The 25,181-nt window shown below is 44.6% G+C and overlaps 2 protein-coding genes and 1 long non-coding RNA gene across 23 annotated transcripts in view; 1 reads left to right on the forward strand and 2 right to left on the reverse strand.

Annotated features, from left to right (window-relative positions):
- The window catches only part of RNLS (renalase, FAD dependent amine oxidase), a 105,798-nt gene extending 97,110 nt beyond the window's left edge, over nt 1–8,688 (reverse strand). For 17 of the 18 annotated variants that reach the window (XR_002433767.1, XR_002433766.1, XR_002433754.1 and 14 more), the window contains exons 1-4: nt 8,414–8,688; nt 8,131–8,227; nt 7,843–7,985; nt 6,937–7,095 (exon numbers count right to left, since the gene is read on the reverse strand). Coding sequence is in view for 3 of the 18 variants with exons in the window: in XM_021381878.1 (XP_021237553.1) it covers nt 6,937–7,095; nt 7,843–7,985; nt 8,131–8,227; nt 8,414–8,558 (544 nt within the window). In the remaining 15 variants the exon portion in view is untranslated. Of the gene's footprint in view, nt 1–6,936; nt 7,096–7,842; nt 7,986–8,130; nt 8,228–8,319 lie in introns of all 18 variants that reach the window. The other variant, XM_021381876.1, reaches the window with a different exon arrangement.
- On the forward strand, nt 8,128–11,702 carry LOC110390508. 4 transcript variants are annotated; one of them, XR_002433769.1, is made up of 5 exons: nt 8,611–8,748; nt 8,923–8,971; nt 9,077–9,143; nt 10,203–10,270; nt 11,418–11,702. It is a non-coding gene; the product is annotated as an uncharacterized LOC110390508 (long non-coding RNA). The 4 variants fall into 4 exon arrangements; XR_002433768.1 differs by lacking the exons at nt 8,611–8,748; nt 8,923–8,971 and adding an exon at nt 8,128–8,258; XR_002433771.1 differs by lacking the exons at nt 8,611–8,748; nt 8,923–8,971 and adding an exon at nt 8,450–8,545.
- Nucleotides 11,703–19,837: 8,135 nt separating this feature from the next.
- LOC110390480 (lipase member M-like) lies at nt 19,838–23,514 on the reverse strand. Its single transcript, XM_021381805.1, is given in 8 exon segments — nt 19,838–19,930; nt 20,624–20,770; nt 21,298–21,407; nt 21,951–21,977; nt 22,321–22,430; nt 22,562–22,760; nt 22,986–23,106; nt 23,407–23,514. Coding segments are annotated over 8 exon segments (915 nt in total).
- Nucleotides 23,515–25,181: the final 1,667 nt, after the last annotated feature.

The following is a 25,181-nucleotide window of genomic DNA, read 5'->3' on the forward strand; positions in this document are numbered from 1 at the left end:
GATAGACAGTGGAAAGTGGCTTAGCAATCACATACACCAGCTCCCTCAGCATCCTCAGGTGAATCCCATCTGGCCCCATGGACTTGCGGCAGTCCAGGTGGAGTAGTACTTCTCTAACTGTTTCCACCTGAATTGTAGGGGATTTATTCTGCTCTCCACCCTAGACTTCCAGGTCAGGAGGCCGAGCACCCCAAGGATAGCTGGTCTGACAATTAAAGACAAATGTAAAGAAGGCATTGAAAATGTCAGCTTTTTTCTTATTATGTGATCATGTTCCCCACCACATCCAGTAAAGGACTGAGATTCTACTTGGCCTTCCTCTTACAGTTAATATATTTGTAAAAACATTTTTGTTGCCTTTTATTACAGTGGCCAAGTTGAATACAAGCTGGGCTTTAGCCTTTCTAATTTTCTCCCTGCATATCCCAGGAACTTCCATGTGCTCTCCCTGAGTTGCCTGTTTCTCTTTCCACGGGAGGTAAACTCTTTTTCTCCTGGAGTCTCAGCAAAAGTTCCCTGTTCAGCTACACCAGTCTCCTTCCCTTCCAGCTCATCTTACAGCACATGGGGACAGCCTGCTCTTGTTCCTTTGAAATTTCCTTCTAGAGGAAGTGTCCAGCCTTCCTGGACCCCTCTGCCCTTCAGGACTGACTCCCAAGGGACCCTCCCTATCAGTGTCCTGAACAGTTTCAAGTCTGCCTTCCAGAAGTCCAAGGTAGCAGTTTTGCTGACCTCCCTTCTGACACCAAGAATTGTGAACTCTATCATTTTGCGGTCACTCTGCCCAAGGCAGCTCCTAACAACCACATCTGCCATCAGCCCTCTCTTTGTGAACAGCAGGTGTAGTGGGCAGTTCCCCTGGTAGCCTCTCTTACCAGCTGTGTCAGTAGGTTAGCTTCCACACACTCAAGGAACTTGCTTGACTGCTTCCTCTGCGCTGTACTGTATTTCCAGCATATATCAAGGAAGTTGAAGTTCTCTATGAGAACAAGGGCTGGCAACTGCATGACTTCTGCCAGTTACTCACAGAATGCCTCGTCTGTCTCTTCATCCTAGTTAGGCAGTCTGTGACAGACTCCCAGCCTTGCTGGCCTTCCCCTTGATCCTTACCCATAGAGACTTGACCTTATAATTACCAGCCTCAAGCTCTACAACACTGAAATATTCTCCAACATAGCAAGCCAAGCCACCACCCCTCCTTTCTTCCCTATCCCTTGTGAAGAGCTTGTAGTCATCCATTGCAGCACTCCAGTCACGGGAGTGATCTTACCATGTTTCAATAATGACAATTAAGTCATAGTTTTCCTGCCACACAATGGCTTCCAAGTACTCCTGTTTATTGCCCATGCTGCATGCATTGGTGTAGATGCACTTCAGCTGTGCAGCTGGCCTCACCCCCCCAACCCTAGCATTCTTTCCCTATGCTCATCTCTAGCAAACCTGGTTTTATTCCCTTCCCCCTTCATATCTAAATTAAAGCTCTCTCAAGGAGCCCTGCCAGCCCCTGGGCTAGGATCTGTTTCCCCCTTTGAGACAGGTGGAACCCACCTGCAGCCATAAGGCCAGGTGCTGAGTAAACTGCAACATGGTAGAAAAAGCTAAAATTCCTGTGATGGCACCAGCCTCTTAGCCACGTATTTATCAGCTGAGTTTTTCCAGTCCACTCAGTATCTCTCCCTGGCACTGAAGGCACAGAGGAAAACACCACCTCTGTTCCTGCTCTGTCAGGTAACCACCCCAATCCCCCTGAAGTCCCTTTTGATAACCCTCAGGCTTCTCTCATCAACTTCATTGCTGCCAGCCTGAACTATCAGTAAAAGATAACAGAGGGGTGAATCAGGCCAGGAAGTTTTCACTTAACTAAAAATATAGGAGTCTAATTTTCAGGATGTATCTCTGAAAACAATAGCATAGGTGTCCAAACTGTTTTCTTATTAAAGAAACATACTACACACGTTTAAGGAGATCATTTCCAGGACCACTGATTAAAAACACAGTATTCCAACACTTAAATATGCTCAAGTAGGGGAAGAATACTGATGTAAGAGAGTTAACCATCAGACTCACACAGCAAAAGGTTAAATTTCTGCAGGGGGAGAACTACCACTTTGCTTACTCATGTGAACACTCAAGCTCAGGTTCTTTTCCATATACCTATATCAAAGGTTAATTCCAGTGCTTATTCATGAATTAAAGCTTCACCTACTCCACACAGCTGCTCCCATGCACTAGCACTTATAATATAGTCCTTATCTATATATTAATGCTAACAATTCCTCACCAAAATCAATTTAAAACTTCATTTAACTTTGAACTGATAGAGCCAATTATACCAAAGTGGCTAAAATGGAACCTGGAACAGAATCACGGTGGGCAGTAAAGTTTCCAGTGTGCAGCAAATATGATGTGAAAAGACTTCTCCATCAGATTAATCTCAGACAGGAAAAGTGGTGGAGAATGTAGAAGATCTTTATATTAGCTCCCTCTAATTAAAAAATAGTCAAAAAAGGGATGGCAACACTGAGGCAAAGAAGGATGTATAGCAAAGACTGGTTGAAAGAGACAGGAAATCCTCGTTCTGTCACCAAAACTTCAACATGCAGTCAACCTAAGGCTGAAATTTAGAGATACAGTACTGCATCTAAGTCAAAAAAGATCCAAAATCTACATGTGACTTCCTAGCCTAAAGAAACAGTTGTGAGAAAGACAACAGATCCAGTGGTAGGGAACTCTAGCATATGGGGAGTCAGCCCTGTTGCTTCAGATGAAAAATGAACAATTGTTTGGGAATCCGTATTTGGCAAAGAAACCAGACTCACATGGAGTAAAGGCAGAGAGAAGAAGAGGAATGGAGAGAAAGGGAGATGACTTGTTGAGTTCCCTTGGATAAGTTAGTCCTGCAGTTACAAAGAAGATAAGAAAAGGATGCTGTGAAAAACATCTAACAGTTCCAGCAACCCAAGAGCAAGTGAAATGAATTGTTAACCTTAATTACATCTTGAGGGGACCTGCCTGCTCTTTTGGACAGAAAAGAATTCAATTACTCAGGAAAAAAAAAAAAATTGTCATCCTAATGTTTTAAAAGGGGACAGAAATACACAGTTGGCACATACTTGGAAGTCTTCTGCTTCTAGTACATTTTATGAGCTTTTTTTTTTTTCCTTTTGTCAACGGTTTACGGGTGTTCGGCCCAGTTCCATGACAAATGGGATGGGGGACCCATGGACCCACGCCCCAGGAAAGGGAAAAAGGGAAAAAAAGGGTAGGGAGATGGGCTTGAGAACAAAACAGCGGCAAGCGATCTGAGGAGAAACAAACTGATTTACTAAATAAGATATCGGAATGCAAAACAACACACTATAATACAACATAATTACAATTTAGGCTAATAAATCCAATAAAAATGAGTGTCCAAAGTTAAGGCAGGCCTTACTCTAGTACCGACGTTCAGACGGCTGGGGAGCGAGATGCTGCCGGGATGAGAGACAGGCGGGAATAGAACAAAGATCTCGTGATGTGCTAGTTTTTATCTTTCCCTCTGACCGGAAAATGATAACAGGGGAGCAAAGTCCCCTGGGGAATGTAGTAGTCCTTCTCTTCTGAGAACCAGGTACATACACTACATGCTGTTGTGATGTGGAATACCAATAACCGAAAATCATAAAACCTTGACTACCACTACTTCAAAATGCTTTAATGCAGTTTCAGCCAATGCAAGAGCCCCAACGCACCCACAAAGTCATATGATATACACATACCACAGGTACTTCATTCAGTCCCCAGCCACCAAAACTGCATGGGAATTAAACATGTATTAAATTCAGTTTATTTCAGAATTTTAATCTTTTCCGTAGTCATGTAAATTGGAAATTCTCTTCAAGATGCCAGTGAGCATAAAACTATTCCACTAGAACAGCCTACCTCCTCCAATACTTCCACTTGCTGCTTTTACAAGTGAAGAATGAAGCCTTTACCAGAGTACTCTCCTCCAGACACTGCTCTCAAAGTGCAAGTAGGGTACCAAGTACTTAATTTTAATGGATACATTTTTACCTTCCTATATAGTCATTTAACATTTGTTCAGTTCAACTCAAATAGTTTTAATGATGAACATTAAGAAGGTAAAGGTCCTACTATTATCATATACAAAATGAGAAAGCAGCAGAAATAGATTTCAGCGCAACAGTCCTACTTTGCAAAGGAACCTGAACTTGAGCAGGACTGAAGTGAAGCGTGCGCTTTTCGAAACTGAGACACTACATAATATCTCTGTAGGGAAACATTACTGAATGAGGTGGGTGCCCTGAAAGACACTGAGAAGGTGAAGTTACTGTACACCTTCTTTGCTACAGTCTTCACTGCTAAGACTGCCCCTCAGGAATCCCAGACCCTGGAGGTAAGAGAAGGAGCCTGGAGAAAGGAAGATTTTCCCTTGGTCAAGGAGGATTTCCCTGGTCAGAGATTGTCTAAGCAAACCTCAATACACACAAATCCATGGGCGCCAGTGGGATACACCCACAATTACTGAGGGAGCTGGCAGAGGTGATTGCCAAACCACTCTCTATCACCTATGAAAAGTCATGGAGAACAGGAGGGGTGCCTGAGGACTGGAGGAAAGCCAGAGTCACTCCACTGTTCAAAAAGGACAAGAAGGAGGAGCTGGGAAATTCCAGGCCTATTAGTCTCACCTCTGTCCCAGGGAAGGTGATGGAGTACCTTATTCTGGATGTCATCTCCAGGCAAGTGGAAAAGATTATCAGGAGTAATCAGCATGGATTCAGCAAGGGGAAATCATGCTCAGCCAACCTGGTAGCCTTCTATGATGTCATGACCAGCTGGGTAGAGCAGTGGATGTTGTGTACCTTGACTTCAGCAAGGCTTTTGACACTGTCTCCCATAACTTTCTCAAAGGTAAGCTTAAGAAATGTGGGACAGATGAGTGGACAGTGAGGTGGATTGAGAACCAGCTGACTGGCATAGCACAGAACGTCGTGATCAGTAGTGCAGTTTCGTTGGCGGCATGTAACTAGCAATGTTCCCCAAGGATCAGTACTAGGTTCTACTTTGTCTAAGATCTTCATCAATTACCTGAATGAAGGGACAGAGTGTACCCTTAGCAAGTTTGCTGATGGTATAAAGCTGGAAGGAATGGCTGACACAACGGAAGGCTGTGCTGCCATTTAGCAGGACCTGGACAGACTGGAGAGTTCAGCAGAGAGGAAGCTTATGAGGTTCAACAAGGGCATATGCAGAGTCACCTGGGGTGGGATAACCACACTGATCTATACAGGGTAGGGGCTTGAAGGCAGCTCTGCAGAGAAGGATTTGCGTGTCCTAATGAACAACAGGTTGACCACGAGCTTAGCAGTGTGCCCTTATGGCCAAGAAGGCCAGTGGTATCCTGGGGTACATTAGAGTGTGACCAGCAGGTTGAGGGATGTTATCCATCCCCTCTGCTCTGCCCTGGTGAGGAGTATATCTGGAGTACTCTGTCCAGTTTTGGACTCCCCAGTTCAAGAAAGACAGGGAACGGCTGGAAAGAGTCCAGCAGAAGGTCACAAAGATGATTAAGGGCCTGGAGCATCTCCTTTACGAGGAAAAGCTTGGGACTGTTCAGCCTGGAGAAGCCAGAGTGAGGATCTCATCGATGCCTATTAAAATCTAAAGGGCAGGAGTCAAATGGATGGGGCCAGGCTGTTTTCAGTGGTGCCCAGTGACAGGACAAGGGGCAATGGGCACAAACTGCTATGAAGGAAGTTCCATCCAAACATGAGAAAACTTCTTACCTGTGAGGGGGACAAAGCACTGGAACAAGCTGCCCAGAAAGGCTGTGGAGTGTCCTTCTCAGAAGATATTCAAAACCCACCTGGATGCTTTCCTGTGCGACCTACCATAGGGAACCTGCTTTAGCAGGGGGGTTGGACTATATGATTTCCAGAGGTCCCTTCCAACCCCTACAATTGTGATTTTGTGAAAGAAAGTTTTCCCCTTGGAAAAAGGCTGGACAATGTTTTCCAGCTAATGCGAGTTATGCATACTGCTCAAGTGCATGCTTTTGGCTTGGCCATCCTAATCTCCTTTCACAGCTAGTGAGGAGGAGACATGTTACGGACAGTCACGTGTTTACATGAATTAAAATCCAAGATACAGCAGGACACAAGGAGCCAAGGTCAGCTCTTCATCTTCAGGGCACTGGGGGAGCTGCTACAGACCAAAGAGCTGAAAACACACAGATTTTACAGTGTCTACTTCAGGAGCTGGCAGCAAAGAGGCAACAAGCTCTGCGAGTCCAGAGCCAACTCAAAACAAAGCCACATGGCTGGTCCCACATGCTGCAAGCAAACTTGAAGAGCATTTATTAGCCAGATGCAGTGTGTTCTTGGTACAGAACAGCAGCTAAAATGATAAATTCACATGTGCCTCTCCCAGAGCTTGGCTACGCTTCCTGGCTTCCACTCAGCATCAGCACTCAGAGCTGGATCCAGAGCTCTGCCCCATAAATCCTCTCTGGGGCCATTCTATGAGCATGCCTTAACTTGGAACAGTCTCACAGAAAACACATCAAATCCACTCTAAACACATTTACTCTAGTTAATCACTGAAGGATAACTGAGACTTGATAATGTTTGGGGAATACAACACCCAGGGGGCAGCCAAAAACAGTAAACAAGCTGGAAGGAATGAGAAGTTTTCAACTTCTAGACTCTATACAAAAGAGATCTGCTCCCAGCTTTTTCCCTCCTTATTGGACATAGGATTTTAGTCATATTGCATGACCATACAGCCTTGAAATCACCTGTCTTCTACCAGTTTCAGATTCATCCTATTGGAGTGGAAATTAACAGACAGCTCAGCCTATTGAGTGCTTTTTTGCTACACAAGATACTCAAATCACCATTTTAGGCTAAATGTCTGCAGTTTTGAGTATACACTTACTGTTTACAATGTCACCCTGCAGCTGAAGGATTTGTGGAACAGGCATTGTGAGAATGACTACATCAAACAGTTCCGGTGATCCCATTTTCCTGGAGACTTCCCACTTCCCATCTCGGAGAGAGATGTGAGTTACATGGTGTTCATAGAAGACATCTGCACCTGGTTACAAAAAGTTAAATACATATAACTGAATGCTGCATAGAAACGTACAGTAGTTTCTCTTAGTAACTGGATGGCTTGCTAACTGCCGAGTACACAAACCATCTTTGGGCAACAACTCAACAAATCAGGTTGAACTGGTTTAACAGCCAGGATATGACATCAAAAAAGCAGATCCAAAGTGATTGTGGAGCCTCCTTCTCTGGAGCTATGCAAAACCCAGCAAGATACCTTCCTGCGCAACTTACTCTAGGGAACCTGCCTTATCAGTGGGCTGGACCAGTTGATCTCCAGAGGTCCCTTCCAACCCTTATGATTCAGTGATCCTCATCACCTGGAAAGTTCCCCTCAACCTTGCTCTATGGCTGGCACTCCTCTGACTCCTTATTGACATGATTTATCTCCATAAGTGGACGGGAAACTGCCAGTTTGATTTCCTGTGGCTTCAGTGAGCCAAACCAGCTCAGGCTGGAATCAAGTGGGCATGGAACATGGCACAGGGCAACGAGTCCTGCAGACCTTCTATTTGTAGGCATTCTTCACACATCTGTAGTGAGCTGAAATCAGCAAAGTGCCTGCAGGACTTGGAAATATCTAATGCTCACTGTACTGTTTATGTATTTCAGTAACTGCAAGATGCACATAAACAAATAAGGAACTATTTCTCAAATTTAAATCACCAGTTCGACCATTCAGGAACATAGTAATTAAAAGACTTAATTTCACACAAAGGCATCTAAACATTACCGGACTGCTGTAAATAGTACTTGACAACGGAGGAGATGCCCTGAGGTGCCACGTAGTCACTACTACCCTCTTTCTCCAGCAATCCCTCAACTTGTGCAGACAGCGGCTTCAGGACGCCACGAGACAGGAGCTCCTCGTAGAAGCTTGACAGAAGAAAAGCAGAGGGATGCAGACGCGCCGCGTGAAGCCCAGCGGCCAGTTCATTCTGCAAGTGATGCTCACGCTGGCCGTGGAGAGGCCGGGATCGCCTCAGGGGCGGAACCGCCGCCCGCGCGCGCCCCCGCTCACCTGCCGCGCGCCCCCGCGCGCCGGCTGATGTACTGTGCGCCCAAGTCGGCAGTGCAGGCGGGGTCCCGCGCGCTGCGGCTCGTGCTCATGCGGCCCCCTGCAGCGACAGACAGACAGACAGACAGACAGTAAGCACCCGCCCGCGCCCTCCCCCGCCGCTCCCCGCCCAGCCGCCCCACGCGAGCCCACCTGCGCCGCGCGCCTTGTCCCACACGGAGACCCGCTCCCGCGTCGCCCCCCGCAGCAGGGCCGCGCAGGCGCTGCCCGTCAGCCCCGCACCCACCACCAGCACCCGCGCCATCGCCTCGGGGAGGGGCCGCATGGAGCCACGCCCCCTGCGCGCTGAGGCTGTGTGCCCGCTCTGGGTGGGCCGTCCGTCGCACGTCTACAGACGTGGTGCATCCTCTTGTTTTAGGTGCATAGTCCATATTTTTAACAAATAGAGAATAACAGTGCGGTTACGCCCATTATACCCGAGCACGCTGGCTTTGCTTTGGCCGTCTAGGCGATCAGAATACAGCTCCTTGGGCCTACCTGTGTGTAAAGCTTCCTTTTGTTCTCACATGGAGGGGTGACTGACAGGGAAGTCACAGAAGAAACAAGTGCGGCATCAGTAAGGTAGGGTGTGCTCTGCACTGCTGCCTCCTGTTGCAAGGGAGATGGCAGCTATGAGCGGTATATTTTACAGAATCACAGGGCAGTAGGGGCTGGTACCAGCAGTGTGTACCAGGTGGTACACACCTGGGATGAGCTGGGCCTTTCCAATTTTGACACCTATTTGAAAATCTGCAGGACCGTCGTGACTATGCTCTTTGAGTCTAACTGGAGGAATGTAAATCTGGTATGTAGGGATAAATCTAGTAAGGGCCTTGGTATCTTTATCAATGACAAAGCCTTTCATGGAGCCAAGGGAAACCTGTTGTGAAATGTGCTTGATTTCTTTCAGAGTCAAGTAGATGTGTACCTATGCCCTGCTGGGAACTTCAGAACAATATGTAATCCACTGGATGCAGGTAAACTTTCACAGCTACTTTTCTATGCAAACTGGAGTATGGGTTATTTTAGTAGCGCTTTCTGATCAGTCCCTTGTTTTCGTCTGCTGTAACACATTAGTGCTATTTTGTTGGGTATTTTTTCACCCCATCATAAAATATTAGGTGAGCTACTAGTACAACAGCAAGTGGCCTCAAAGCACTGAATCTGCAGGGATAAACTTTTGGAGCGGAGGACCCTGCATCTCAAGCAGGCTCATTCCAGGGGTCCTATCTCAGACTAGCTCAAATCTTGTCCTGCAGCCCAAGTGCCATTAGAGTTCAGACTGCACCAGACATTCTCCTGTGAAGCATCTGGAGAGGTACCAGGTAGGTCGAAACATAGTGATAGTCAGGATATCAAAAGGTGATGGTCATTCACCCTGTAGATCCTGGTAGAGTACAGACAGCAGCCTTAACATTTGGGTAATCATAGAATCATTGAATGGTTTGGGTTGGAAGGGACGTTAAAGCCCATCCAGTTCCAACCTCCCTGCTATGGGCAGGGTTGCCACCCACTAGATCACACTGCCTGGGGCCCCATCCAACCTGGCCTTGAGCATCTCCAGAGATGGGTCATCCAGAACTTCTCCAGACAGCCTGCTCTCAATGAGTCCTTCTCTCTGTCTGGGATTGCCCTGACCCAAGAGCAAGACTTTGCACTTGGCCTTGTTGAACCTCATTAGATTCATGTGGGCCCACTTCTCAAACTTTTTCCAAGCAATACTAGGATTTTGTGGATTGTGGACCAAATACTGTCATTCAAACTAGTACCTGCTATAAACAGTAGGGGAAAAATACCTGTGGGTGATGCACTAATCCTGTGCAGGAACCACCGTCTTTCAAGAAATCTATTTTTCTTTGGGAATCTATCTTTGCATCTGTCTCCATTCTGTCCTGCGCTCCACTTGAAAATAGTGAAAATTATATTTCCAAATCTCAAAAAAAAAAAGTTTGTATTGATAAATAATTCAGAACCTTCCTTTTCCATGATTCCTCTGACCATTTCTCTAAAACCTTTCCTTCTTGAATTTGCTGTAGGGAGTTCAAAGTGGAGCACTGAGAGCTTGTGATGGGGAAGCTTTTATTACAGTTTTCACATTAGATAGGTAAGCTGCTCCAGATGGTTAAAGTTGTGATCCTCCTTTACACTTACATTCATGCTTGATTGCATTACTCATGTATGATTCCACTGAATTTACCATCCTCTCTTAGCAAAGCAAATTGGGCATACAAGCAGCAAGTCAGCAGAACTACCTCTTGGAACAGTATTTTCTATTCTAAACTTCATTTTACAAATATCTTCTAAATGGAATAAAGTATTAGATATTTTCCACTTAGTAAGTTGAGTGGTTTGTTTTTTCTGCTGGACGCCATCATCTCACATATAAAAGCAACAGTAATGACTGTGTGACCAGTTACTGTCCAAAAGTTGTAAAACTGAAGTCTGTATCTTGTTAGTGAATTCTATCCGGCCAAGACAGAAAATGAAGTCCTAAGCCTTTCTGAGACCATTAACTAACATTGCAAAATCCAGTGGGAGCTTGTGCAACTCTTGTTCCATGGCAAGAATATCAGAAGTAGAGCATGATTAAGAAAAAAAATCTTGCTTCCTGATGCAAGAAAATTCAAATTGTTCTGAAAGTAGCATGCTTTTTAACTTGAAGAGTTACACTGCAGTTGGGGAGATGTGGTGCTGAAAAATCACCAATGGCAAGACTTTGTGGTGTTGAGCTAAAGCAGCCCTCCAGATATGTCATATCCTCTAGAGCTTGCTTCCAAGTGCTTTTCTGCTGTTATGAAAATGATGGAAACGCATGCACTTTTATGAAGCATTATCACAAACCACAGCAAAGCTGATTGCAAAGGACCTTGAGCTCATTGCAAGAGCACCTTCAGGCCGAACGTCCTGCCAGAAGTAGGATGATCCACCCTGGCCTAATGCCTGGGCAGCTAAAAATTTGTCTGCCTATCACAGTACATCAGATTGGCTGTAGAGTCAGAACCAGAATTTCTAACGGGGTACAGCTGACTTACTTCTGCTTGCTTGGCAAAATTGTTGCACATGAGGTTACACCACGTCTTTTAATAACCTTTCTAGAGAAAATAACGTTTCTTCTTTTTAGAACAAAACATTTGCAGGTTCTTTTTTTTTATTCCCAATGAATAATAATTGCACTTGAGCAGTGCTCATTTTATTACATTGCAGTCCATGCTTTCCATGTTTTGTGAAACTGTTTTCTTCCGTTCATTCAGGTGGATCTGCAATGTAAGAAGTATGAAAGTGCTGACAATGTAAGAAGTATGAAAGTGCTGACATAATTACAATCCCATCATAATTATCTTATTCCTGGCTTCAACAGGGACACAAAATTTGTGTCTATTGCTATCTTGGGACCAGTGGAGGACCTTTAAACCTACTGAGAGGGATCAAAGAGATCTAACAGGTCTGTGGGGAAAAACCAGAGCAACACTACATCTCCTGAGACACAATATGGTTCTAGTGTCTTTAAAATTCAATAAAAATGGTAATTAATCACATTTTGGATGTGTTTTTTATTTCTTTTCAACATCTGAGAAGCCAAAGAGGAATAACAGAAAAATAAATCCTGAAAAGTAATTACAAAAAGAACAGCCCAGAAGTCCTGTAATTCTGATATGCAATGTACAAAATCCAAAGGAAAAAAAGGCTTAAGGAATGTATGCATTGCCTACGTCTTTGGATTTATCTGAGATATTTTGGTAATAAGATTGCATCATTTATTTTGGGATTTTCTGACTAAAGAGCTTTCTTCAAATTCAATATGTTTACACGTGACAGACCAAGGAGTGCCACAGAAATCATCCATGATAGCACATCATCTATGCAATAGATTGTGTATGCAGATAGCTGCTGGCAGAGGGTTCTGCCTATATTTGAGTGACTAGTATTGTCAATACCAGTAATTCATGAAGAAATAAGATCAAGTCTGGTTGCCATTAAGAAAGACATATTCGTATCTTGATAGTTTGGGGACAAATTGTGTTAAAATCTGCCTCAGCCAACTGGTTAGGTTTGGAGCATTTGCAGCATTTCTTTACAAGTATCAATAAAATGTTTCTTCATTCCAGGCTCCCTACATACATGGAGAAGCACAGCCTGAATTGTTAGGAATAACAAACTCCCATCCTCCCAGTCCAGTTGTGATACTATTTAATATTCCATGATGGATTTTGCAAGTCTTTGCACACTTGCTCTGTGAATTCTTATAAACTTTCAGCAGCCACAGCATCCTTTGGAGAGAAGTTTCATGGAGTAATTCTTGAAAAAGAACACAAGAACGTGCCATGTATTTGTGCCTTGACACAATTATGCTCTGTATTTTGTCCTTTGCTGCATTCTTTATAGGTCCTGTCCTAAGCCTTTCTTCTGTGAAGAACAAAGTGAGCAAGCAGAAATGAAAATTTAATGCAAGTTATTTATGAAAGAGAAGTTTGCATTCATTGTCGTTTCCTTTTTTATTGCTTGTAGTAAATCATTTATGATATAATGCTTTTTTTTCTGTTCTTCATCTTCTGCTTCTGCTGAAGAAACTTTCTATAAAATTGCCATTTGATGTAATACCCTTTACCTAATTTTATTTTTCAATTTCTTCAAGTCAGTGTCTCCAGAGTACTTCAGTAAATACTTTTGCCTCTTCTAAAAAAAAAGGATTTGTAAATTTTATCAGATGATCAGATTATCAGATTATGCAATTGTTTACTTTTCTATCTTTAAAAGATTCCTTAAGCGTCTTTCAGTAGCACAAATTCTAGCTTAAATTAATCCTGTTTAAACACATCTTTTTTTTTATTACTATTATTTTTTTTAATTTTCTTTCCCACTCCCAGGAAACAACTTGCCTTTGGCACCTTTCTGGACACCATCACATCAGGGTAGGACCAATTAATACCCCAAAAACAGGGCCACCATTCAGATGAACCCCTGATGGCCAGCAGGAGACTCCCAAAGGTCAACAAAAGTAAAAGCTAAATTCTTCCCCAGCACACAGCTGGTTCTGATGGCCAGCAGCTCTGCAGGCAGTGCTTCCAACCTGAGCCCAATGAGTCTTGCCTGCTAGAATATACCTTGGAACAGAAGCAAAAAAGAAAATCATAGAAATGCTTGAAAATTACACAAAGCTTGTCCCAGTTTTGGAACTAGGACCTCTGTAATATGCTGATATTTCTTTAAGGATATGCATTTGGGAACATTTTGTGCAGAGAAACATAGCTGATATTTACCAAGAGATCACATGTTGATGTGCAGCACTGCTGTGGAGTTTATGCATGTTTGCACAAAAGCTAAAGAGGTGGGGCACAGTGTTTTAGAACAACATAGTTTGAAGCTGCTTCAGGGATTAACTCAGCTCACTGCTGCAAGAGAAACCCTGGATTATGGCAGTCATAATCCTCCACCGAGCTCTTCCTGGTGAAACGTGCCACACAAAGCAGTATTTCATCCTGCAATGTGAGTGGCTAAGCAGTGGTCTGATTTCATGTTAAATACCATGTCACATCCACAAACCTTGCCTGGGTTGTCCTCTAATAATCACAGAATCATCTGGCTTGAAAAAGACCATTTGGACATCACTCTCAAACTTATGATTTGGATTTTGGGTGATCCCGTGTAGAGCCAGGAGCTTGACTCGATGGTACTTGTGGGTTCCTGATGTTGGAAATATCCAAATAATTGATCAGGACGGTATCTCTGATAAAAGCAGATTTTATTCGCAATTGCAATGGTGGGCGTCCTGCAAGCAGGCGCGCCGCAGAAAGCAGTGTTACATCTTTTATGCCCTATTACCCGACGCTTATCTTTTCCTCCCCTGGTTCCTCATTGGCTGAGTACTTCAGGTTCACAATCTTCCCGGCGCTCAACTAAACATAAAGATACTGGTTGAACATAAATTGTTGCTAGCTAAGCATGTATATTGCTAATTAATTAACTTCTAACTCTTGCTTACTCAGCACCCAGTCATTATTTCTGGACACCTGTTGATTCTTGGATAAAGATAAGTGTGGAAGGAGGATAGAGGGGTGCATCCTGATGCCTGCCTGTTGTATCCCTCCCCCAATCCTAGAGTGAGACAATTTGGCCTTGTGTGGAGGCCCTGGCTTCTTTGATATTTGATAAACCGGCTATTCTTTTGCTGAGGGCCTCTTAGCAAAACAGAATAACCTTACAATATGCTTTTAGTCTAAAATACAGAAGCTGTGGTCTTGGTATTTATTAATTACTTCATCTACTTACAAAGCATGCATCAATATCTAAAGGACAGTTGATGAAAACAATCAGAGACCCCCCTTTCAATGAAATAAAGAGAACCCCAGAAAGAATTATTAGTATCAATAAAGAGACCACGAAATAAAGTACGAATCTTGTTAGTTCTATATGCAGAAGCAACATTCAATTCCTACACTGACAACACAGAATAGAAGTCAGAGAATTGCCAGGGGAGGCAGTAAAACATGAGTAGTGGTGAGGGGTTCAGCCCTTTGTGTTTCTTTCTAGAAGCAGAGGATGATGAGGACATTACTGTTCAGACAAGGGAATCACGCTGAACACAAATGAATTTCACAGGTAGTATTTCTTCTCCACCTCCACTCATATCTTTTCCTGTCTTCTCAGCAGTTCCCAGATTTCTGCTCATTCACCACAGATTATTCCAATTTCAAGGGTTTCATTTCTGTGGTTTTTTTTTTAACAGCTATGAACAGAAATTTATAGCTTTCTTATTCAGAAACAGCAAAAAAAGTAAAAAAAAAAAAAACCACCACCAACAACAAAAGCGCAGATCTGTTGGTGCATAGTTTAAGAACTTCTCGATCCCCTAGTTTTCCCTTGTTCCCAAAACTGTAACTCACAATGTAAATCTGTATTAATCCACTGTGAGGCCAACATATTTCCTGGTATTTTGACCTCCTCATCTGGATCAGGAGCAAAATGCTGCTCTCTGTTTTTGACCGTTCCCCATAAATTCAGGCTAATTACTGCCAGTGTGGGAAGAAATACACCTTCGCCCTATTTTTTCCGTTCTAAATAAATGAAGAGGTTGAACTGCAATATGAGCGGAAGACCAAAATGGATCCTGAGCACACTGAATGAACTTAGATTGAGAAGTTTTGGATGGAAATCCCAGCCCCCATCTGAGTAGGTTCTGCAAGATCAGGGGGCAATAACCCTCTGGGCTGTTCTTCTGTGCAGATTTCAGCAAATTTATAACTGAGTTTGACATGGCTTCGCAAAAGAGAGTAGCAAAGCTTTTTTCCCTCACCCCTGCTTCCCAGTGGTGACCAGAAGACTTCAGTTGTGGATAAAGGGTTTCTGAGCCACTAGCTCTGTTGTGGCAGCCCTGCTCTCAGCAGGAGGTTGGAGCAGGTGTCTTTCCAGCCTGGATTTTCCTTTGATTCTGTTTCAGAGCAAGAAGCAGTAACAAGGCAGACGTGGGACTGCATATGCTGCTGCCTCCCTGCAACATGACAGTATTGTGTTTCCAATTTTTCCAACTGGAAATGTAATATAAAATGGTGATTAGAAGTTTCTTTGAGTTCTTGTCATTTGTTGAAACAACACAAGTCTGACTTCCTTTCACTTGAAAGAAGAACCTAAAGTGTATTATTTGAAGGTGCAGTCTCAAGTGTGTATGTGATTAGTCCTCATTAGCTTTGGCATTGTGTTGCAAATAGGCAGCAAAAGCCTCCAACCCTACATACCTGTAATAAGTAAAAGGGTGAGGTTTGTTAATCAAATCGAAACTTAAGGATTGTTTTGTAAAAGTCCCTCCCAGGGTGAGGGTTGTTAGGCAAATCGAGGACTGCTTTATAAAAAGCCCCCTTGTCAGGACATCAGGAAACATAAACAATGTTGCAACAACGGGAACTGCTGGAGGCGGTGAAGATAACTACGAACCTTCATCCCAGACGCCGACCCCCTAGCAACGGCCCGCATACACTGGAAGGTCACGTATACAGAAACTAAGGACTGTGTAAAGACGGGACTCAAACCTCGCTCAGATTGCGCGCCGTTTGCGGAAGCTGCGACTTCCCGGCCGCCCAGCGCAGCGTTTGCTTGTGTCTTTGCTTACTCAATTAATAAAACATTTCCCTGCGAGCTGATTTGATACAGTCTAATTTATAACTATACCGATGTCTAATTTACTGTTATAAACCTTTTATTAGGCAGTCTATTCATGGATTAACTCTGATGCTCCATGCAGTGACTTTTTCTCAACATATTATTTGGATACACACTGAATGTCTTCTGGCAATTGATGCTTTGAGACCAGGGTGCCAGTCCCACAAGCTACTAGAATGATGTCAGTTTGAGTTTAGAGCTATACTTTGTTCTTTAAATATATTTGTATGAGTTAAAAGATGATGCATTCAGTAGTTGCAAAGAGATCTCGCAAGTCTTAATTCTATCCATGTTGACAATATTTTTATTATCTTTGGACTGACAGTACTCAGAATTTTTGGAGTTTGGGAAGTTAAGCTGCTGGAATTCAATAAGTGTTTGAACAATCTTCTCAGATATATAGTCTGATTTTTGGGTCGTCCTGTGTGAAGGCAGGAGCTGGACTCAATGATCCTTGTGGATCCCTTCCAACCTGGGATGATCGATTAGATGTGTAGAAGTGTAGAGACTTTCAGGCAGATTCATGCACAACTCTACAGGCAATTGGTTAGCACATTTAATTAATAGACAGGGCTAACATGCTACTGGATTGTGCATTGAACATGCTCACCACACCTGATACTGGCACTGGTAAGTGTCTTTGCTTGTGAGCAGTTATCAGTGAGGTGGGGAAATGCTGTTGTCTGTTCCTTGGAAATCTTTGATCTTCTGGAGTTGCTGTATGTAATTATCCAGCTCTTTAATCAGGTTTTCATGCTGAAATTCTCTTCTGAGTCCTTGAGCTGCTAACAAGAACTAGAAATAGATCTGTTCTGATCATGGGGCAGATGATTAAACATCATTTAGCTACTGCTTCTTTTTCTAAAGATTCTATCTCCAGAATCTATTATTGAATTTGCGGCAAATTTGCACCATCTCTTGGAACCTGTTTCTTTGCACATGCCCACACACATACCCAAAACACACTGAGAGCTGATGAGTTTGCTCTTCTTCACTTGTGTCCAACCACTCAACAAAATAAGCCACGAAGGCCTGCCATGGCCATTAGACCACTATTTTTTCAGTTCCCTTATAATAGGATCACTGAAGTGTTGCCTCTGGAGGCCTCTATTCCAGCATCTCTTAAAAGTAGATATTCACAGTGAATGATGGTATTGACAAGCCAACACCGATATCCTGTTTAGCCCCCATCTTTTCTGGTTTTGTGCATATTGCCTTCATGCCCCCACTAGGTGCCAGCTCTTCCCCAGATCCATTAAGGTGTTGCTTTGGGTTTAGGAGTTGCAGTGGGGAACATAGGACACCCCCAGGACACCCCCTCTCCCCCTCCCATGACCAGCTTGTCTCCTGTGACCTTAATACAGGGTGCTCAGGCAGTAAATTGGTATAATGGGGACAAGTAGGTAGTCTGGGAATGCCATATGAAACCACAAGGGGCGAGGGTGATCCCTGGGCTCGAGCCCCATGAAATGGCGAATACTGTCCCCATAGTACTCTGAGGACAGTCCCACCCATCCCAGCCTTGCAGTAAAACATAGGGCAGCAGCAGTGCCCAGTGAGAGCAGGGTCAAATAAAATCTCTGTGGAATCTGTCATACCCAGGTTCTTTGAAAATTCTCTTTTCAGCCCCTACCTTTTGTTCACAGTGCTCTTCCCATGCAGCTGTAACTTAGGTAGGCTTTGTGGCAGAACGTCATACAGCATTCAGAGGATAGAATTAATAGAAGGATAGATCTATGGAATAGATGGCTGACTGCCTGATAGAGAAGTGGAGAGACAGAGAGAGAGAGAGAGAGAGAGAGAGTTGGATGGAGAGAGAGGAGTGGGAAGAGAGACAGGAAAACAGACAGAAAGTCAGATTTCCAAGATACTAAGAAGATAAAGATTTTTTTAGACAGCACTGTAGGCATGTTAAATTCAACTTGTAATGAAACATAGCTGAGTTTTTGTCATTTTTGCCAGGAGGTCATGTGGGACACTGTCCTAGGTGAGTTATCTCCCAGTAAAGACCTAGCCAAATGCCACAGCCCAGATCATCGAATCATAGAACTGTAGAATCATGGAACAGTTTGGGTTGGAAGGGACATTAAAGCCCATCCACTTCCAGCCACCCTGCTATGGGCAGGGTTGCCACTCACTAGATCGCATTGCCAGGGCCCCATCCAGCCTGGCCTTGAGCACCTCCAGAGATGGGGCATCCAGAACTTCTCCAGACAGCCTGTGCCAGTGCCTCACCACCCTCTGAGTAAAGAATTTCCTCCTAACACATATTCTAAACCTGCCCTCTTTTAGTTTAAAATCATTCCATCTTTTCCTGTCACTATCAGACTGTGTAAAAAGTCAGTCTCCCTCCTTTTAAGTACTGGACAGCTACTTTCTCCCTAGAGCCTTTATCTTTTCTGGGCTCAACAAGCTCTTCTCCCTCAACCTTTCCATGTCGGACAGGTGCACCAGACCTCTCATCATCTTCATGGACTTTCTCTGGACCCCTCCAATAGCTCTGCATCTTTCTTGTGCAGCAGGCCCCAGGCCTGGGTGCAGTACTCCAGATGGAGCCTCACGAGGGCAGAGCAAAGAGAGACAATCACCTGCCTCACCCTGCTGGCCATGCCCCACCCCTGTTGATGGAGCCTACGATGCAAGCCCAACCAGGTTCCCCAGGTCTTTCTCCACAGGGCTGCTCCGCTGCTCTCAATGAGTCCTTCTCTGTCAGGGATTGCCCTGACCCAAGAGCAAGACTTTGCACTTGGCCTTGTTGAACCTCACTATATTCATGTGGGCCCATGGGCCCACTTCTCAAACTTGTTCAGGTCTCTTTGGATGGCATCTCTTTTTTCTGCACCACTCAGCTTAGTGTCATCAACTTGCTGAGGATGCACTCAATCCCACCATGTCATTTATAAAGATCTTGAAGAGCAGCAGTCTGAAGATGGACCCCTTGGGGGCACCACTCTTTACAAACCTCCATCTGGACGTAGAGACATTGACCGCAACACTCTGTATATGACCATCCAAACAGTTCTTTATCCACTGAATAGTCCAGCCTTCAAATCCACATTTTCACAATTTAGAGATAAGAATGTGATGTGGGACCATATCAAAGGAATTGCAAAAGTCCAAGTAGATGACATCACTTGCTCTTCCTTTGTCTACTTGTGCTGTCACTCCATCATAGAAGGCCACAACATTGGTCAGGTATGATCTGCCCTCGGTGAAGCCATGCTAACTGTACCAGATCATGTCTTCACCTTGCATGTGCTTTAAGAACTCCAAGCAGGTTACAAGTACCCTGGATCAGGCACACTGGAGCAAAGAGAGCATCCCAAAAATACCTCCATAGGCTGCTTACCCAGGACTGGACCAGACATCTTCACTACTTGGCTACTACACGTTGGTGTAGTAATTTCAAATGAACTTTTATTGGCTTTGTCACTCCCTATTTCCTTATCCGTTTCTAGGGTGAATGAAGCGACATTTTAAAATATCATATTCAAAGACTAAAAGACATTTGTTACAGTAATTATAAAATCAGATTATCTACCTGTCCCCAGTGGAGAAGAGTGTATACTGATGTATAGTCTGGAAAATGAGCTAGGTATACATCCAGTCGATTCTGCAGAAAAAAAAGGAAGTATTTCTAAGTGAATTGAGAATGATGAAAATCTGTCTTGGCAAAAAACAAAAGAAAGAAAGAAAAGAAAGAAAAGATAATTTTGTCTTGTAACTGCTATGTAATTTTTATATGTGAAAGCAGCTTTACTCTATTCAGAGATGAGTAGCTGCTTTTAAAGATATGTCATAAACCATCATTTTAAAATGGAGATACAACTGGTCCAGTCAATTTTTTTTTCTGCAAACTTGTCGCAGGCCAGCAGGAAATAAGGTGGGAGTTACCTTGCATTTGTAGATAAAACCACAACTGATTCTTACCTACAGCGGCACTTTTGGGGCTTAACACCCCAACACAGTGAACAGCACTGTAAGAAACCTCCAAATAACTACTGCCTTGAACAGTGATGTTTACACCTTATTTTTTTGTTTTTATACTTATTCTTGTATTGCTAATTATGGAGATAATGCACTCAAGCATAGCTTCATCTTACATCAAGAAAGATGTTTTTGTTTGGTGCATAATCGATATCATACCCAGGGCAGGCTAGGAGAAAAGCACCTGACAGTGCTTTCCAGGACTGAGGAAACCCTTGTTTTTGAATCTCACTATCTGCTTCCATTTGTCTAGGAAAAGCTCAGGGAAACTGGAAATGGTATGTGAGTCACTGTGACCTAGATAAGCTGATACACCTACTGCATTCAAGTTCTTCTTGTTGTATCCACCAATAAGGAAGATCTCATCTTCACAAACTTCAGCTGTTAGCATATTGCTGCATGTCTTAGCAAGAATGGCTCTCTCTTTCCTTCCCACCTGGGTCAGTTGTTTTGTTCCAAATATTGTCTGCAAGAGTGGAAGAAACAGCTTACCACATCTCCTGCAACACATGTCCTCTCCTCACAGGAACCTCTTGACCTCAGACAGTGTTGACAAGTAGCTACTCAGTAAGGTCGGGGACACAGTTGAGCCAGCCAGTCTCATGAGCATGCTGCCCCGTAGTCACATCTGAGCCTCAGAACCGCATGAAGCCATCATTGTCCTTTCCACCCCACGCTGTTGTCCCAATTGTCTTGGTGTTCCAAAAGTTCTGCCTAAGATGGCCAGATTCATATAATTCATCTTCCCCTCTGTTTAAAAACAATAATGTTGGACAAGTATGGGTCGTTTAGAGTGAAATCTGGGTGCATTCAGTTGGAAAGAGAGGGACACCACTGTTGTGTGGGATCTTCAAGACCAGGTGCAGGTGTAGTCTCAGTGAATCACAACTGGAGAGCTATCACAACATGGAGGATGTGACTTGCCAAAAGCACTTGGATTTCATTAATTCATTGGGAGTATGCATGGGAATAGCAAGAAAAATATTTGCATACCTTCAACAGTGCATCTGGTAAATACGCAATCTTTAACACAGGGCCTTTAACATGATGAAAGGTGTAAAGAGGAGCCAAAGCAAAGAACAGGTTGATTTTCTCAGCCAAGTGTGGTGTCATGGTTTTGTGATTTTTGTTGTCGGTATTCCACATCATAACATCATGTACAGCACTGGCAGTTAGAGTTAATTCCCTGGTTACTGCAAACTGCCTTTTTTGGTGTGTGGTCCTCCGAGGGGGGGGGAGGAGGTGCACTCCCCAGGGGTCTTTGCATTCGAGGAGGTGGTGAAGCTGCCTGGGAGACTTGGGGTCTGTACCTTCCTGCCTGGCGGAGAAGCACGTGGTCCTCCTGCAGTTTACTGTGTAAGAATCTCAGCTTGTAAACTCTCTGTTCTGATTTTACTGGCCTCAATTTCAATATATTTAGTAAAATTAGTTGTTCCTCCTCAGATTGGTGCCACTGTTTTGTTTTCGATCTGCCTACGAGTTCCCTACCTTTCCCCTCTGCCCTTTGTTTTCCCCAGGGTGTGGGTCCACAGCTTCCCTGCCGCTTTAGCTGCCGGACCACTCGGGGCCGGCCCCTACCCCCCTGACAATTTTTTTTTTCTCTTTTCCCTTCTTTTTTTTTTCTTTCGGGCCTGTCCTCATGACATGTGGCATGCTCTAAAATGCTACGAAGCCTGAAAAACAGCAAAAGATCACAACAATAACCCCAGCAGCAACAATGATGCCATATATGTCACAATGCCTGACTCACTGAGGATATCTCTGATCTGGGACTTTGTTTAATGTGTTTTTGTTTGTTTGTTTGTTTGTTTGCTAGAAAATGAGCCTTTAGAAGGAGGTGGTGGCTCCTTTGTCCGACTAGCATCTCAGAGCTGGGGTAGGTGGGAACAAGTGATCTTTTCCTCTGAACATATGAACTTCTGCTGGAAGAGAAGGGGGAAGGGGAGCATATCTGAAGCTACAGTAAGGCATAACACGTAGTAAACTCTGCACGGCCAGCTCCTTTTTCCCACTCACCCAGAGAGTTGCCCTGAGCATGGCCAATGTAGACTAGCTTCTCCTGCCTGTTGTGCTGCAGGATGAAGGCCACCACGGCTGGGACATCATACATGGCCATCTCATGGAAGCTGGAAAGCAAATGAGAAGCTGGAAGGGATGCCCGTTTGCCACCCTCCAGCTGTCTGCAGCCTCCCAGGGATTTCGTGTGGGTGACACCAGCAGCCCTGTTTCCTGGCCTCATCCTCATGCTCTTCCTCACCTGAAGTCCCAAAACTCCTCCTGGTCTACAGAGAGGTTCAGGTGATGCTGGGACCAGCTGTTGCCCTGGCAGTTTCCAATCCATATGTCATACCCTGCGTTCACCAGGATGAAGCCCAGGGTGCTATCAGGGAGATTGTCCACCCAGTCACCACCATCTAAACTGAACCCATGCACTATCAGCACAGGTGACCTGGATCCTGAACAAGAAGAAATCAGATACTTCACACAAGAAAACTCCTTCCCAGATGGAAAGAAAATATTCTCATGCATCTCAGTGAGTATTTGAGATCCCTGGCTCTGAGATGTCAGGAAACTGTGATCCAGCGCTGAGGGTTTGCCCCAGGGAAGTATGCTTTGCACCAGTTTCCTCCTGTACATAGTTTTGTCTCTGAACAGGTTCATAATTACTTGCCTGGTGAAACCAACCTCATCTGAGTCCCCAGTGTTGCCTCTGCTATGGGGAATCCGGTTCACACTGAGGAAATAGCCATCGTCAGTCAGCACATCATACTCCTCACTGGGGTACCCTTGGAAGTGGATCTCCTCACTGCAGGGACAGAATGTCAATGGAAGAGGCAACCTGCTCGTGTCCAGCATGCTGAGGCTGACTCAGTGCCACCTACAATATGCTGTCATGGCCTGGTGTCACCTTCACATGCACCTGCAGGCCCATCTACGCTGGAGGACAGCCAGAGTGGCCAGCTTCAGGCTGGGGGCATGCAATGAGAGATACCAGCAGAAAAATCTGAAAAACTTGCTTCTGGCCAGCATCCCATGCCCTCCCCAACAAGGCTGACAGCAGGCAGAGGACAGGGTCCCTTGGGGAGGACTCTGTCCTGCAGCACTTACGATGTTCATGAATTGCTTGGGGTTTTCATGGCCCAGTCCTCCTCGTGGAGTGGCATCAGCCAGCTCCTGGGCCAGGCCCAGGGCCACCAACAGCAGCCACATCTCTCCTCTCTGTCAAACCTAGGGGACAGTGGGGCTGGTGTGAACAAGCTGGAGCACTAGGGGCACCAACAAACACCGCCTAAGTGTCCTCAGGGCATGAAGGGGACACATGAGGGCAGGAAGCCACAGGGAGTGTTACAGCCATCGTGGCTGAGTGGGGTCTCTGCACCTAACTGCGGCCATGCTGATGCAGAATGCTGTTAGCATAAGTCTGGAGCAGCATCCTTTAGTGTGTACCCAGCTTTGTGTTTGTGCAGGTGTATTAGTGTCAGTGTTGCTTCTCACCAAAACCCGTGTCTTAATGCTTCCCAATCCAGGCCCTGCCTAAGGGTATCAGAGACAAACCATATTACTGAAAAAAGCACCTCAACAAGCAGCACAGGTCACACAGAGCAAGAAGTCTGGCCTGCACAGAAATTAGCAGATGTCAGACAAGTCCTTCCTCCATGGGTTACAACAATAGTCTTCTCAGCACTATTGTCCTGTTGCAAAACTCACCCCAAGTTTTCCTTCCAATTGTGTTTTCCTGCTGCACACACTACTTAGGAAACAGTTTCTTTCCCTTGTTGGGGTGGGCGATATTGTTTGTATTCCACTTTTTGTACCATTTTCTTATAAAAATAGTAAAATGTGTCAGTGATTGAGAAGTAGCGCTTACCCCTTGTTCAGTGAGTTTGATGTACTGCAACATCCTCTGATGTACCTTTAAATGATGATTTTTTTTTTGTAGCCATTGACAATAAGAGGGCATAAACTGCCAAAGACCAGCAAAGCTACTTTAGAGATAGTGTTCCAAGAGAGCCTGCTTTTCTGCATTTGTCAGAAAGAGTCCCTTGCCTGTCCAGAAGAGCTGTAAGCCCAGCACTTCCTTTGGCTAGCCAGTCTGAGGCTGACAAAGAAGAGGTAGGTGCCGCAATGAGGAAGTTACTCAGGAGGTTCAGACTGGATGCAAGAGTGTAAGACATGCAAGCTGCCCTGGGACAGGGCAACAGGGAAGGAGGGATCTACATTTTGGTTTCCAAGGCTTGGCTGCACACAAGCTGGTCTGATCCACTTGTAGTACTTGGACCAGAGACTTGCAGAAGTCCCCTCCAAAATGCAGTGGCCCATCCCCTCACCCAGCTGAGCAGTGGGCTCTCTCAGTAGGAAGAAGCACTAAGATGTTGCATACATCCTGGAGGACATGACTGAAGGCTCTGCTGTCCAAGTCAACATCATCTAAGTATTACAGTGGCACAGCTCAATAGCTCAGACCTAGAACAGGCTCTGACACAAAGCCCACAGGTGTCATTGAGAGCACTGGCATTCAGACATTTTCACAAGCAACTTGTCCTGCTATCCCAAGAGATCAAAGCCTCTGTGGCCAAGGAGGAAGGAAAGAGATTAGTCACTGTGCATGCCTGTAGCATTCAGCAAGCACTAATAGGCAGTAAGGTTTCAATATACGTACAGGGTAAGATCACATTTGGCCCAAATGAAATGATGGTCCACATCTTCTGCATGCAAGTCATCTAAGTTTCATTAACGCTCCTGGAAAATTCCCCAGATACTTGGTGCATTCCAGAGCCAGACTGCAGCAGGGCATCCCCTGCTCCCATCAGCAGAGGGGATTTCATCTTCTCTGGAGCTTCTGCTGCACCTTATAGCACCTCTGGACTCAGACCCCA

This window comes from Numida meleagris, unplaced genomic scaffold (assembly GCF_002078875.1).
Source record: "Numida meleagris isolate 19003 breed g44 Domestic line unplaced genomic scaffold, NumMel1.0 unplaced_Scaffold119, whole genome shotgun sequence".
NCBI lineage: Eukaryota > Metazoa > Chordata > Aves > Galliformes > Numididae > Numida > Numida meleagris.